We start from the raw sequence: 15252 nt of genomic DNA, 5'->3' as shown, positions 1-15252 counted from the left end.
TCACAGTTACTTTATGCATTGCATGCCACACACATAACCGAATTTAGCCAGGTTAGCTACTGAACACTATCCCAATTAAAAAAATAAAATCTAAAAAACGAAATATAATACAGAAAACATTCAACATGTCAACAAAACATAAACAGAACATCTTCCCAAACATATATCAAGCTTATTTAAAAACCTTAAAAGCATAAACATTCAAAGTACCTGGAAAACGGAGATGTAAATAATCATAACAACCATAAGTTACCGCCTCCTCTGCACAAGAGAGGTAAGACTTAAGGCAGAACAGCCAATCATCAGCCGGTGTCATGTTCGAGAGGGAGGGGAGAGGAGAGCTGAAACGAGCGTAGACACAGAGCGGCCAGAGAAACGGAGGAGCGAAGGCGTTTGTTCAAAACTGTGGGAAAACTGTAGAAAAAGTGTGGGTGTTGAACCCTCCCACCGGGAAAAGTGTGGGTGTTAAAACACCCACATCCCCCATCGGGTGCGACGCCCCTGAACTCCATGCACACAGAGCTAAGGTGGGAACCGAAACATTGACCCTTGGGATGTGAGGCCACAGTCAAACTTTACAAAAAAATAAAAACCGTCTCAATGATATTGCTAAATACAGTATATTACAGGTAATATATAAATGAAATGACATCTTGTTTGTGCATGCAATGACATCTAAACCTTTATTAATAGATTGTTCTATTAATAAAAAGCATTGTCTTTACTATGTATGTATCGTGTTATGAAATATAACCCAAATTATACAATGATTCAGTGTTGTTTTTGTCTATTTCAGGCAAATAGCCAATAAACATGAATTAATCTTAAATGGGATTTTGACCTAAAGATTTAAAAATAAAATACAACTTTTTTGTGTGTGCTTTGATCAGCTCAGTATGTACTGTCTTGTCTGGTTATTGTTTCCTTCTGCTACATCTATGTCTCAATCTTGTCCCTTGGTTATTTCTTTATTTTCTTGTGTATGTAACTACATTGCACCTCTTGCTGGTGTTAAACATTTTCTTTATGTATTCAAGTCATATTCTCTTTTTTAAATTTAATTTACAAAATTTTGTAAATATGGACTATACCATGATTCTTGTGCTGTGTATGCACTGCAAATAGCTACTATGATTTGTAGATTATTAGCAACACTGAACTTATATGAAAAGTAATAAAAGTAATAGTAAAAAAAATAGCTGTGAGTGAAGAATTAAATTAATCATATTAACTAGGGGTTACATTTTTATTCGATTCACAGTCTTACATGCATATAACATAATACAGAAATAAGCTGTCACAGACAATATGCTTTAATATGGTATATATTAATAATTGTTGTCCATACATATGTTTGTAAATAAAATGAATAGCATACATTGAAATATCTTATTACATTATTCGCAGTATATCATTTTCCCCCCTATTTTATCTGGCAAAACAGCACATATAAAACAGCATAAGATTCAAACTAGCAAGTTATAAAAAAAAGGAAGAAAAAAACATCAATTTCCTTATTTTGCACAGACAATAGGAAAAACTAAACAAAAACAGTATCACGCTGCATTCTGCATAGACTTTTTTGTCATCATTACATTTTCTGATACATTTTAAAATCTGCAGTGTTGGTGTAATCATCCTCATCATAATTCTATAGAAATGTTACAACAAAAAAAAAAGGTAAGGATTAAAATAGACTAAACCTTAAAATTCCAATCAGTTGAACTGAACAGCTGATTATAGGCCAGGTTTGAGGATTTGTCCTCATTTTTATACAATTATAATTAGAATTGCTCATATCAATAATATATGTACATAATTATATACTCACTATTAAGTGGCCACTTCCTGATATGTAGGATTTTGGTTCACTGCATTCAGAGTTTACAAAATGAGGGGAAATAAAAACACAGACATAAACAGCCTATGCAAAGTGAAATACTGTATGTACAATGAAAAACCAATGTATTTTTTTAACTGTACAGTTGTGTTGTTTTTTTATTCAGCAGAAATCAGCAAATAAATAATTAGCAATGTATAATTTATAAGCTTTGTCTTATAACTTAATAATAATAATAATAATAATAATAATAATAATAGAAATTATACAAGAGAATGTACTATACCTCTTTGGTGATGGAAATCGGGGTTTGGAATATCCCGCAGATGAGTCCATTGCACTGATATTGTTCACCCTATAAATAGAATTGTTTTTTAAATCAGTTTTTCTTTTTTGACTATTTTTGATCTGTAATCAATCACCTTTAAACACATACACTACCAATCAAACTCTGTAAAACCTTCATAACGGCTCTAATCTAAGGTGCAGTTAATTGGTGATCTCTGAGGCTGGTAAGTCTAAATAAACTTCTCCACTGCAGCAAAGGTAAGTTTTGGTCTTGTTTTCCTGGAATGGTCTTCTTGAAAGCCAGTTCTATCAAGGTGCTTCATGGGTTTTGCAAATGCACTTGATAATACCGGCCTTAGAAGAACTATTCCAGAACAGCTGACCTTTGAATCTAAAATTAACAACAGACTATTGTTGCTGTTACGTACTGTACTTAAATAATTGCATATTCTGTTCTTTCAAAGTTTTGAACTCTCTAGTATTGTTCTAGAATGGAAAAAATAAATCCAAACATTTGACTGTATAGAAACCATAGGTTTTTTTACTTTTTTCCATTATTTATGACCTATTTTACCAAATGCATTTACAATACAGGTACAATAAATTATATATATATATATATATTTTTTTTTTTTACACTATACTGTGCATTTGGCACATACATATTTAGATCTGCTTGGTCAGGTTCATATACAGAATCTCACAAACGTTTTGCAATGGTAAGTGCCATTCTTATGGTTTTCCTGTTTTCCTTTGTTATTTGCTCGTTGCTCAGATGTGACTTTTTCTTTTAAAAAATAATAAACCAACAGAATTAAGAAATAAACCGAAAAAAAGACTTTTGTCCTTGACAATTCTTTGTCTGTAGAATCATTGTTGTATTGTTCTACTTTTTTCTGTTTGCTCTCATGGAGCTTTTATACTATTCCTGGTTTCTGACAATGCTAATACTTCTTGTCCTAAAACCAACGATTCTACGGTGTCTTCAGCTAATGGTTCAATTGGCAGTGATTTAAGTTAAGTTTAAACAAATTTACACATAAATATTGTTGGTCTATCGGCTGCTCCTGTCAAGTGATCTCCAGAGCAGATCATCCAAACTACAGGCAACTTGGCTCAGATTTTATGCCAGATCCTGACCCAACTCTGCCAAAATTTTATTCAGGCTATTATTCTGTCACTGCATCCAGTGGCTGCTGGGAATTGAAACAAGCCCTTTTGCACGGCAAGCAAGAGACCTACCACTGAGCCATCAATACCAAATTTACACATAAATAAAACACAAAAGTATTTACATATCAACAGTTTTGTACTTATACTTGTGTTTTTTATATTTTACAAAACATGTCACCTACTTGTATTGCACTGTCAGATCAGTACTGGTCTCTGGACCTCTTCTGTAAATTAAAGATGATGATGATGATGATGATGGTGATGATGGTGATGATGGGAATAATAATTATAAAATTATTTCCAGCTATTTTTCTTATGATAAAATGATAAACATCATTTTGGAAGACAATCACCTGGAAAATCTGCTCCAGATGCTACGCCTAAGAAAGGTTTAGAACAAAATTACTGCACTTTAAGCTATTTATTCATGTTTATCGGGAAATATAGTAATAAGTTATTTAGTTAAGTTTGAGATCTGTTGAACAAATATACCTTTTCTCTGGTTTTGGTGGCCTTACAGGTGAGCTGTTGGTCATATTATCAATGTTATATAGTACAATTAGATTTTCAATAAATAATGTAATAAAACTTACTTAATAATGAAAACCTCAATACAAATAAATTTCATTAAAAGAAATTATTTAAAAGAATGTACTGTAACTATTTATTAATGGAAAGCAGGTTTTCTGAATATCCAGCAGATGTGGCCATGACACTGACATTGTTTACCCTTTAAATATTTTTTTTCATAATTTTTCAATGACTATTTGATAAATGACTATGATTGTTACATAATACATAATTTCATATTCTGTTATTTCATAGTTTTAAAATCTCCAGTAATGTTCTAAAATGTAGAAAATAAATCCAAATCTTTCGACTGGTACTGTATAGAAACCCTAGCTCTTGCTTACTTTTGTCTATCATTTATGACCTATTTTACACAAATGCATTTACAATATATACTCACTCACTCACTCACTCACTCAGTCTACAGTATGTAGTTTAACCCTGTATACAAGTCGCGGGAGACCCGGAGCCTAACCCAGAAAACTTAGGGCATGAGGTGGGGTACACCCTGGACAGGGTGCCAATCTATTGCAGGGTAAATACACATACACACTCATACACTCAATCACACACTATGGGCAATTTAGGAACGCCAAATAGACTAATCAACATTTTTGGACTGTGGGAAACTGGGGTACCCAGAGGAAACCCACAAACACAGGGAGAACATCTTCATGCACACAGAGCCGTTTTTTAAAATGCAAAGTCCAATTCTTGTGTTTTTCCTATTAACTAAAGACATTTGGGTTGGAGAGCAAAAGGATGGAAATAGAGATAATAGTTCATAATTTTAGTTAGTTTAGTTAAGTATGTTACTCAACTTTGACCATGCCATCCTTTGTAAATGTAAATCCACACATTTTATGTGATCAAAAATATTGCAAAATTTAGTTTGTTTCTTTATTTCTTGCTTAGATGTAACTTATTTTTTTATTTTTTATTTTTTGTTTTAAAAGGAATAAAACCGAGGCCTTCTGCATGACAGTCAACAGGCAACAGAAATAAAGCAAAAAATAACTTACACATCAACATTTTTATATACAGATTATTTTCTTTTCTTTTTTTTTTAATATACATATTATACCATAGTCTAATGTAACCATGTGTGTTACTAAAAGTGTCACCTACTTTGTCAGATCTGTACTGGTCACTGGACCTCTTCTGCAAATGAGAGATGATGATGATGATGATGATGATGATAAAATAATTTCTATTTCCAGCTATTTTTTGTGGTATAATCAAAACACAAAAACATAATTTGAAAAATAATTACCTGGAAAACCTGCTCCAGATGCTACGCCTAAGAAAGATTTTAAACAGTACACTTTAATCTATTCAGTATAAAGGATTATTGGAAACTGTACAAAACTAGTAAAGTTCTATTGAACAAATCGACCTTTTCTCTGGTTTTGGTGGCCTTTCGGGTGAGCTGTTGATCATATTAACAAAGTTATATATAACAATTATTATTTTGAGTAACTAATAAAAAAGATTTTTTTTATCAATATATAATATAAAAAAAAATATTAGTAGTATATACCGGGTTTCCATGGGAGAGTTTAGCCAACTTGCAGTCCCATCGAATCTCCTTTACAATACAAGGTTAAGATAAAAGCATGATAAATACTTTTATTGCTTAATTTGGGAATGTGGATAAAGCACAAATTTATAATTGCAGTAGAATTATAATACTGTAATACAAATTATATTTAAACTGAACTGTTTTAATTTTGGTCACGACAAGAATAGAATTGTATTTATCTGTTATTGATCCTAGAGGGCACTAATATATTAATATTCTCACACAGCTGATTGAATTTAAAGACGAGTTTGTTCTAACCTGGATATCTGGCTCCAAATTGATCTTCTACTTTGAAAATAAAGATAATACAGGTTTACTTTATTTTAACATTACAATGTTTATAATGTACATTTTCAATCAAAAATCTATTAATAAAATTTATATTTATAAAAAAAAAATCTTACCTTCTTTCAGGTGGTAATTCATCTGTAGTTGTTCTGTAATTGTAGGTACAATATTTCAGTATTAAATAGTAAGTTTAATAATAAAAGTTTTTTGGACAGAAAATAAAGATAAATAAGTATATAAACATACTTTTGGACTTTTCTCCTAAAAATGATTATTCCAGCAGCAATACAAAGGAGCAATAATAAACATGCAGGAAGAATTATACCAAATCCTACGGTGTCCATACCCAGTCCTTCATATCCTAAAAAATACATAAAAGTCATTCAACAAACCATGAAAGGATGGTTGTAAACAAACAAACCTAAGCTGAATAACTTTACTCACGTTTCACACTTAATAAGGCTGAGCTTTCCTGGTTCTTTTTCCCCCAGAAAGAAGCTCGACAAATGAGATTTTCTTCTGCTTCATAGCCAGTTGGAATAAAAGTAATTGTGGAAGTTGTTTCCCATTTGCCTGCGCTTCGCTCCACATGGCTCACCACTTCTCTGGCAGCCGGAACATTCCATGTGATAATTGGGGGATGTGATGAGCATGTATGTGTGACAGAACAGTTTATTGTGAATCGCTTGCCTGGCTCCATCTCTTCTGGAAGAGCTGATATCACAGGCTTGTCAGGAGATGCTGCATTTAAAAACAGGAGCATTCAGCAAACTGTTTCATGTTCTTATAAAATCATAATTTAATGGTTGTATAAGAGAGGACATTTTAAACACAACTAGGCTCATAGCTGTTATCACACATAACATGCGAAAACTTTTGTTTCACCTTTCATGATGATGAACACACAGCTGTGGTTGAACCTGTACTTATCGTTTTCTTTTTCTGCATGAAAACAGAATGGCCCATTATCATGAGCTTGGACCTTATCAATCTCTAAAGTGCAGTTCTGCTCATCTGGATTCCCCAGAAGCTTTGTGCGTCCTTTAAAGTTGTCTATAACATTGGACTGTCCAGTGTGGAAGACATATTGACCAGTACTGGTGTACCACAGAACTCGAAGACGTGTAATAGGCGTGTCACCTGACTTGAAAGTGCAAGGTATCACCACACAGGACTTGGTCAAAGCACTGATCCGGGGTACCACATTCGCCTCTGAAATGTGGACAGCTGAAATCCAGCAAAAAAAAAAAAAAGGTTGTTAAAGTCTACAAACACATACACATTCACAGTGGCAAAAAGAAGTATGTGAGCCTTTAGAAATTCTGCCTTTAGCCTTTAGGTTTTCTGAATTAATTTGTCATAAAATGTAATCTGGTTATCATCAACAAATATAATGTGCCTAGAATAATAACACAAATGTTCATGGTCAATTCCTCCCCATCACTGAGGGGGTTCCACATTAAGGCTACTACTACCACTCAGTCGGGAGGACCGAAGACTATCACGCGTTTCCTCCGAACCACGTTACGCCAGCCGACCGCATATTTTCAAACTGCTCGCTCACACACCGTTGGGGGTGGCGTAACACACTCGGAGGACAGCGCTATCCGCTCCTTCTGCTTGTGCTTGTAGAGCCGTGATTAATGTGGAAGCACTAAGTACCTCTCATCCCTTCCCACTGAGAGAGCTCGGCCAATCAGTTCTCTCTCTCTAGACCTCCGGCTGCGAAAGGTTACAGCATCACCCGGGAATCAAACCAGCGATCTCTGGATAATAGAGCGAGCACTCTCCCCCTCTCTCTCTTCCCTCTCTGCCCCTCTCTCTCTTCCCTCTCTCTGTCGAACTATTTTACATTTACATTTACATTTAGGCATTTGGCAGACGCTCTTATCCAGAGCGACTTACAAAAAGTGCTTTAATGTTTACAACATTGGATACATACTTACACTGGGTTTACTAGGTTAATAACTAAGTACGATTAGTCCAACACAACTGAGGTGTTTTTTTTTTTTTTTTTTTTTTTTTTTGGGGGGGAGGGGGGTTAGTCCAAGTACTGGAGAAACAGATGCGTCTTGAGTCGTCGTTTAAAGATAGTCAAAGTCTCTGATGTACGGACATCTAGAGGAAGTTCATTCCACCATCTAGGTGCCAGAACAGAAAAGAGCCTGGATGAATGCCGCCCTCGATCCCTGAGAGATGGTGGGATGAGGCGAGCAGTGCTGGAGGATCGGAGGCAACGTGGTGCAGTGCGTGGTGTAATTAGCGCAGAGAGGTAAGTGGGTGCTGGGCCATTTTTGGCTTTGTAGGCAAGCATCAGTGTTTTGAATTTGATGCGGGCAGCTACAGGAAGCCAGTGCAGGGAGCGGAGGAGTGGGGTGGTGTGGGAGAACTTGGGAAGGTTAAAAACGAGTCGTGCTGCTGCATTCTGGATCAGTTGCAGAGGACGAATCGTGGACAGAGGCAGGCCTGCCAGGAGTGAGTTGCAGTAGTCCAGTCTTGAAATAACAAGGGACTGAACAAGCACCTGAGTAGCCTGTGAAGAAAGAAATGGGCGAATTCTTCTGATATTGTAAAGAAGAAATCGACAAGAGCGAGTAAGGTTAGCGATGTGTGGGGAAAATGACAGATGATTGTCCACGGTTACCCCAAGATTGCGGGCGGTGGTTGAGGGAGTGATTTGGTTGTTGTCCATGGATATCACAAGGTCTTGACCTGGAGATGAGTCACAAGGGATAAACAACAGTTCGGTTTTACTGAGATTGAGCTTCAGCTGATGAGCAGCCATCCAAAATGAGATGTCTGCCAGACATGCTGAGATCCGGGTGGAAACCTGAGTGTCAGAGGGAGGAAAGGAGAGGACAAGTTGGGTGTCGTCTGCATAACAGTGGTATGAGAATCCATGCGATGATATGACCTTACCAAGAGACCGGGTATAGAGGGAGAACAGAAGAGGACCAAGTACTGAGCCCTGCGGGACACCAGTAGAGAGTCTACGTGGGGCAGATGTAGATCCCCTCCATGTTACCTCATATGACCTATCTTTAAGGTAAGAAGCAAACCATTGCCACGCTGTTCCACAAATTCCAAGGCTTGTAAGGATAGATAATAGAATCTTGTGATTCACTACACATGTCGTTCCTGAGCAGCCAGTGATCCAGACTCCCTCTGCCCTCCGGACCTGTCTGACCCATCCTGGTGCCCCGGTTCTGGTTGGAGATCTCATCACATGGATGCCCCATGTGTCTCGTTGGGATGCGTCTGGTGTCTGGGGATGGTTTTTCTCTACCACGAAGACGGTTCTGGCCTCGACTGGTGTTGACAGCTGTTTCTCTGAGGACTTGACTTGGCTGCAGTTGCTCAATAATTCAAGACTACCTACCTGACAAGTCTACCTGAGTCTCCAATAACTACCTGAACTCCATATTAACATAAATTAACATCAACTGTTATAGCTGTTATAGCTGAACTGGCTGCCACCCAACACAGTATGAAAGCAGATCATAAACTTTGCAGAGAATGCAGAAAACAACTTTCAGGAGATCTATGCTCAAGAGATGTTGCTTTACATGAAGCTGGAAAGGGTTGCAAAGTAATTTCAAAGACTTTAGAAATTCATCATTTTACAGTTAGGCAGGAGACACTTCGGGACTCTTCCCAAAAGTGGGCGCCCAGTCAAAATGTCTCAAATAGCACAATAAAGACTCATCAGTGAGGTAAAGAAACAACCCTGAGTGACAGACAATGATTTGAAAGCATAATTGTAACTGGCTAACTTTTGTGTTCATGAGCCTACAGTACCTAAAACATTAAATAAGTAGAGTGTCCACGGCAGGACACCACAAAGGAAAGAAGCTTGCAGTCATAGAGGGAAAGATGAATTCCCACATGAGACATCCAAAGAATTCTTGCCAGAGTTCTGCCAGGAAGAATGGGCTGATATTCCTCCTGAACGATGTGCAAGTCTAATCCACTGCTAAAGGAAGTGCCTGATTAAGGTTATTGCTGCCAGGAGGGGACTTACTATTTCCACTACCATTTTGAATGTGTTCAATAAAAAAAAGAACGATCAGAATTTTTTTGTTATTATTTTAGGCACATTATATTTGTCGATAACCTTGACTTAGATGAAGATTAAATTAACAAGAAATTAAGAAGAAGCCATTAATTCTTGCCACTGTACACACACATGCACACACACACGCAAAAAAAACCTATAAAATCTAGAAGTGTGGAATTTTTTCACAATACGATTAGGCGCATCTTAGAGATTAAAAAAAGAAAAGAAAAGAAAAGAAAAGAAAAGAAAAGAAAAGACATACTGTCATTCTCAAATGGATCCACCACCTTGGGTACATATCCTACAAATAAATACAAACCAGAGGTTACTGTATTTTAAGTAAATGTAAATGCCTTCAGTAATAGTCATGAAGATGGACCCACTCACTTTGAACCTGTAAAACAATGGATGTTGAGATTTCTCCTTTAGGCAGTTTTACAGTGCAAGTCAGTTTCTTGCCATCATCCTCCATTGAAGCTATAAATAATATATTGGAATAAGTGGCCCAGGTTAATGATGGCCCTTTTTTAGTTCCCACAGTCTCTGGTATGTCTTTGTAGTTCCAGGTGAAAGTTGGAGGCTGGCTCTTGCAAGAATGGAAAACTGTACACGTGAAGTTATTTGCAACACCCTCTACAACATCGGCCACCTCAGGATCAATGGTTATATCCTTATAGATACCTACAAATGGAATTATAAGTTTTTGTAGAGCGTGTTATTAAAAATGCTAGAAATTTACTGAGATTAAATAGTTATATAAATATCACATAGTAGTATTTCCTCATACTGTAGTGTAAAGATAATTCATGACTGATTATTTGAAATCAATTGAAACATAATGTGGCAAAATTTATTTCAGTTGTGTTAGTGACCAGTTTAAGGACCCTGAAGCTGGGAGACCCCACCACTCCCTCCAACACAAACAAAAACAGAAGTAAATAATTAAAATATTTATCATTTATATTGGTGCAGCAACAACTGAATGATGAGTAGTTTAATGAGGTTAATATTTGACTTTACCCACTCCACACAACACACAAATATAAAAAACACAATTGTTTAAGACCAGTGTATTATCAGTATGGCTTTTGTAATAATCAGGAGAAGTAAACTTGCCTGTTGTCCAAGCATTATTACTTACACTGAGCATTGAGATCGATTTGTGATTCAGATATCTGTCCTCCATGGAATGTGGCTTTACATGTAACAGTTTGTTCTTCTTCTTTAATTATGAATGTGTGAATTCTGGTTAGCTCCCAAAAGCCATCTTGTACTGGATTGTGTACAGAAATGTCCGTATCAAGTGCCTTCCCCACAGACAGACTTGGAGGTTTGGACGGACATGTATGAAGGACACTACAGGACACTGTGACTTGCTCTCCCACTCTTGGTATACCAATAATGCTTAGTTTTGGTTTATCGGCTTGTTCTGTCAAAAACAAACAGCAGACTAGAACGTAGATCAAACACTCATTTGGCACACTTTAGATACAAATATCTAAAAAGTGTCATTACCTGTTATTTGGAGTTCAATAGATTTGGCATAGAAATCCTCCTTGTGAAATGTATCAACTGATTTTGGATCCATCCAAGGATACAGTCTATCCCCATTGTACTGCAGTTCAAGTTGCATGATTTCCAAACTGCAATTTTTCTCACTAGTTAAACCATACAGTCTTGTCTTGCCAAAATATTTTTGAATGACATTCTCACCATCTGGGCTATAAACCAAGGGGTACTGTGATGTAGAGTATAGGTACCATTTCACCTCAACATCGGCAGGTTTTTTTGTGCTGTTTCTGAAGTCAAAGCTGCAGGGAATGACCAGGCAGGTGCCTTGAAGGCCAGTCATCTTACTGGGCATTGAATATGTCCAATCCAGTGAAAACATCCCCCCTTCATTAAAGAACAAATAATGCAGTATTCAGTGAAGAGAATATTTTTATAAGCATTAATTCACAATGTTGGATGTGCAGTGGACGTTTACCTTTGAGTTTTTTACTATACAGTACTGTGTAAAACAGAATGTGAACCAAACACTACTGAAAAAAGTCAATAGTTACACATTTAACAATTTCTTATTGATGACTAGGACTGGATTGTAGCTAGAACAGATAGTGATACAACATATAGTTTTTTTTTTTTTAGATTTGTAATCAAATGGTCAAACAAACGTACTTTTTACTTTTAAAGTAACATGATCTGAAGACTCTCCCTCTGTAGTTTGAATTGTGCATGTTAATGTCTTTCCATGGTCGTCCCACGATGCTTTCAGTTTCAAAGTGGAAACTGTTCTCCAAATGTGGGAGTCAACCTTATGTGTTTCAGAAGAAACAGGCATGTTTTGGTAATTCCAGATTATGTTTGGCTTTTGTTTTTGACATGTGTGGGTCACAGTACAAGTGAAGCTTTTCTCAATTCCTTCCATAACCTCATCTTGGGTTGGACTTATTACAGGTTTGTGAAAGTCACCTAAAAGATATAGTGAAAAGTTCATCAAAAAAGATGTGAAGCTTACATGCAGACACAACTGCCTTTTTTGAGTTAAAAGATTGGCAATAAACTCACATAAAGGATCAATAGTGATGTCAGTCTTCGATGTTTGTCCACCTGCGTAACTCGCAGTACAAGTAACAGACTTATCATTTTCCTCAACAGTCCAGGTACTCTCTACAGTTGACCTCCATTTTCCATCATGAAGGGGTGTGTGAGTTAAACTTTGAGTGTCATGAGAAACACTCAGGCTCAATGATGGAGGTGTTGAAGGACAAGTGTGTAGCACACTGCAGGACAACGTTACTGGCTTACCAACTTTGGCTATGCCAAGAAGATCTGCCTCTGGTTTTTCAACAATATCTTTAACAGGTAAGTAAATAATTTGTGAGTAATACAAAACATTTACAAGGGAGAAATAATGGTTAATTTGTATTATAATTCATCCATGTGATTTTAAGGGTTTAGTGAGATATGTATCTCCATCATGCAAACAACTGAAATCATTTGCTTCTGGTTTTGTTTGTTCTTTGTTTGTACTCAAACCATACTCACATTACTACCATAATAAAGTTTTAATTAGTATTACTAAAAAAAAAGAATATCCAAAATATTATACAAAGGTTGTTTATGTGATTTTACCTGTTACCTCGAGGACAATAGTTACATGATCAAAATTTTTGCTGTGGTATGATTCAATAGAATTTGGGTCCATCCAGGGAAACAGTTTCTCCTGACTATGTTGCATCTCAAGCGGCTGGATCTTCAAGCTGCAGTTTTTGTCAATCGAGGATTCATATAAAGTTGTCTTTCCTTTATACTGATTAATGATATTGTGTGTTGATTGGTCATACACCAGAGAGTAACCTGTAGTGGAGAGTTTATACCATTTTACATTTGTCCTGCTAGGCTGGACATTTTTGAATTCATAATTGCAGGGAATGACCACACAGGAACCTCGGACACCAGTAATTGTGTTGGGTATTGTGAAACTCCAGTCAAGTGAGCCCATTGATCCTGTAACAAAAATACACTCAAAGGGTTATTATATGTTATTTTTTATAATATATTACTAAATGTCTTAGAATCCTAATATGAATGAGAATTATGCTCCTCTCCTCATACATCTGCTAGCCCTAAATTTAAGCGTTCCTAATTTAGGAGCTGGTGAATGCAATTTTCATGAGAATGTGTTGAATGATGGACATGCATGTCAAAAATCTAAATTAAGCATATAGGTAACCAGAAGGCCTTAACATTAAAAGTCCTTACTCACTTTGAATTCTTAAGGTGATTTCCACTGTCTGAACATTCCCTTTAAAATCTGCTTGGCAGGTAATTGTCTTGCCATTATCACTGGCTTTTGGAGTGAACTTTAGTGTGGACGTAGCTATCTGTTTTGTTCCATGCTTTGTTACGTGAAATGTGCTGCCAGGTAACTGTTCCCCACTCCACATAATGTAAGGTCGGTCTCTGGAGCACATGTATGTAACAAAGCAAACAATGTCTTGTTCCACACCCTCAAGAAACTCTGTGTTTGAATCAGGACTAATCTGAGCTTGATCGATGGGACCTATAACAGATAAAACAGGATGATATGAGACAATACACATAAACAAAATCATACAAAAAATATAAATGACCAACTGACATTTAAATGTTATTTCATTTAATAATACTTTTAAACACTGTAAATGTGCATTGATTCAGACTCACATAAAGGATTAAGAGGGATTTCAGTCTTTGATTTCTGTCCACCTGCATAACTCACAGAACAAGTAACAAAATTATCATTTTCCTCAACTGTCCACGTAATCTCTTTTGTCGTCTTCCATTTCCCATGATATAAGGGTGTGTGGATAAAACGTGAAGACCCACGTGATATACTGAAGCTGAGTGTTGGGGGTTTTGGAGGACAGGTGTGTATCACACTACAAGACAATGTCACAGGCTCGCCAACTGTAGCCCTACCAAGAACTTCTGCTTGTGGTTTCTCAGCAGTATCTGTAAAGATCCCCCATGCAGAGGGTTGCAGCCATCAGATTCCTACAATTTAAACCTGCAATATACTCTTCTTGTAGAGATCATCGTTTATGCATCTTTAACAGCATGATTTTTGCACTGCACTGCTGATAAAAAATTATTTGGCTGATTAGATAACTTTTAGGTTTTCCTAGTAAAGTGCTTAGTGAGTGTTTATTATCTTTGTTTTCCTTTTTTCCATAAATAATTATAAATAGAAAGTAAATGTAAATATTTGACAGATTTTATATTATATTGATATATTCCTGAACCTAGTAAAAGCATAGAATTTACCTGTCACCTCAAGAGCAATAGTTTCCTCTGCAACATTTTTTCGGTGGTAAGTATCAGGAGGATTCTGGTCCATCCAGGGGAACAGTCTTTCCCGATTATGTGACATGTCAAGAGGCTGGATCTTTAAGCTGCAGTTCTTTTCATTTGAGGATCCATATAAACTTGTCTTCCCTTTGAACTTAGGAATGATATTGTGAGATGATTGGTTATATATCAGATCTGAAATGGTGAGTGTTTTTGAATACCATTTTACATCTACACCACTACGGTCAGAGGTTTTGAATTTATAACTACAGGGAATGACCACACAGGACCCTCGAATGCCATTGATTACACTGGGCATTGTGAAACTCCAGTCAAGTGAGCCCATTGACACTACAAACAAAAATACATAAATGTTTACTATACCTTTTTTATGATACAATACCCAATATCTAGAAATCCAAAAATGTGCAATACCAGCTCTTAAGAGATACAACAGAAATACACTGTAGGTCTAACCTTAAGCATTTATAATGTATTCATTATCTTACGTAAATTAAAATTAATTAGCACTTAGAAGAATGCGCTGAATGCATTTAAAAGTTATATGCATACATATGCAGTCAAGAAAAAACAGAGAAGGACACAAGTGACTAAAAAGTC

The 15252-nt window shown here is 36.3% G+C and overlaps 1 protein-coding gene across 2 annotated transcripts; it reads right to left on the bottom strand.

The window, feature by feature from the left end:
• Positions 1–1218: 1218 nt before the first annotated feature.
• Positions 1219–15010, bottom strand: LOC128533521 (uncharacterized). Of its 2 annotated transcripts, none has more exons than XM_053507806.1 (25): positions 14608–15010; positions 14008–14295; positions 13568–13864; positions 12934–13308; positions 12367–12654; positions 11977–12270; positions 11314–11694; positions 10940–11227; positions 10186–10479; positions 10061–10099; positions 6627–6968; positions 6186–6482; positions 5988–6102; positions 5858–5890; positions 5712–5741; positions 5412–5459; positions 5268–5300; positions 5145–5171; positions 5000–5032; positions 3794–3826; positions 3655–3681; positions 3484–3525; positions 2127–2195; positions 1832–1871; positions 1219–1651 (listed from the first exon to the last, which is right to left on the bottom strand). In XM_053507806.1, exons 1-25 carry the CDS (start codon positions 14975–14977, stop codon positions 1592–1594), a joined length of 4143 nt encoding a protein of 1380 aa, XP_053363781.1. In that variant the 5' UTR covers positions 14978–15010; the 3' UTR covers positions 1219–1591. The 2 variants fall into 2 exon arrangements, with proteins under 2 accessions (XP_053363781.1, XP_053363782.1); XM_053507807.1 differs by having other exon boundaries at positions 5712–5738.
• Positions 15011–15252: the final 242 nt, after the last annotated feature.

This window comes from Clarias gariepinus, chromosome 11 (genome assembly GCF_024256425.1).
Source record: "Clarias gariepinus isolate MV-2021 ecotype Netherlands chromosome 11, CGAR_prim_01v2, whole genome shotgun sequence".
Classification (NCBI taxonomy): Eukaryota; Metazoa; Chordata; class Actinopteri; order Siluriformes; family Clariidae; genus Clarias; species Clarias gariepinus.
Note: the sequence above shows the minus strand (reverse complement) of the source record. Positions and strands in the feature narration are given on the sequence as shown.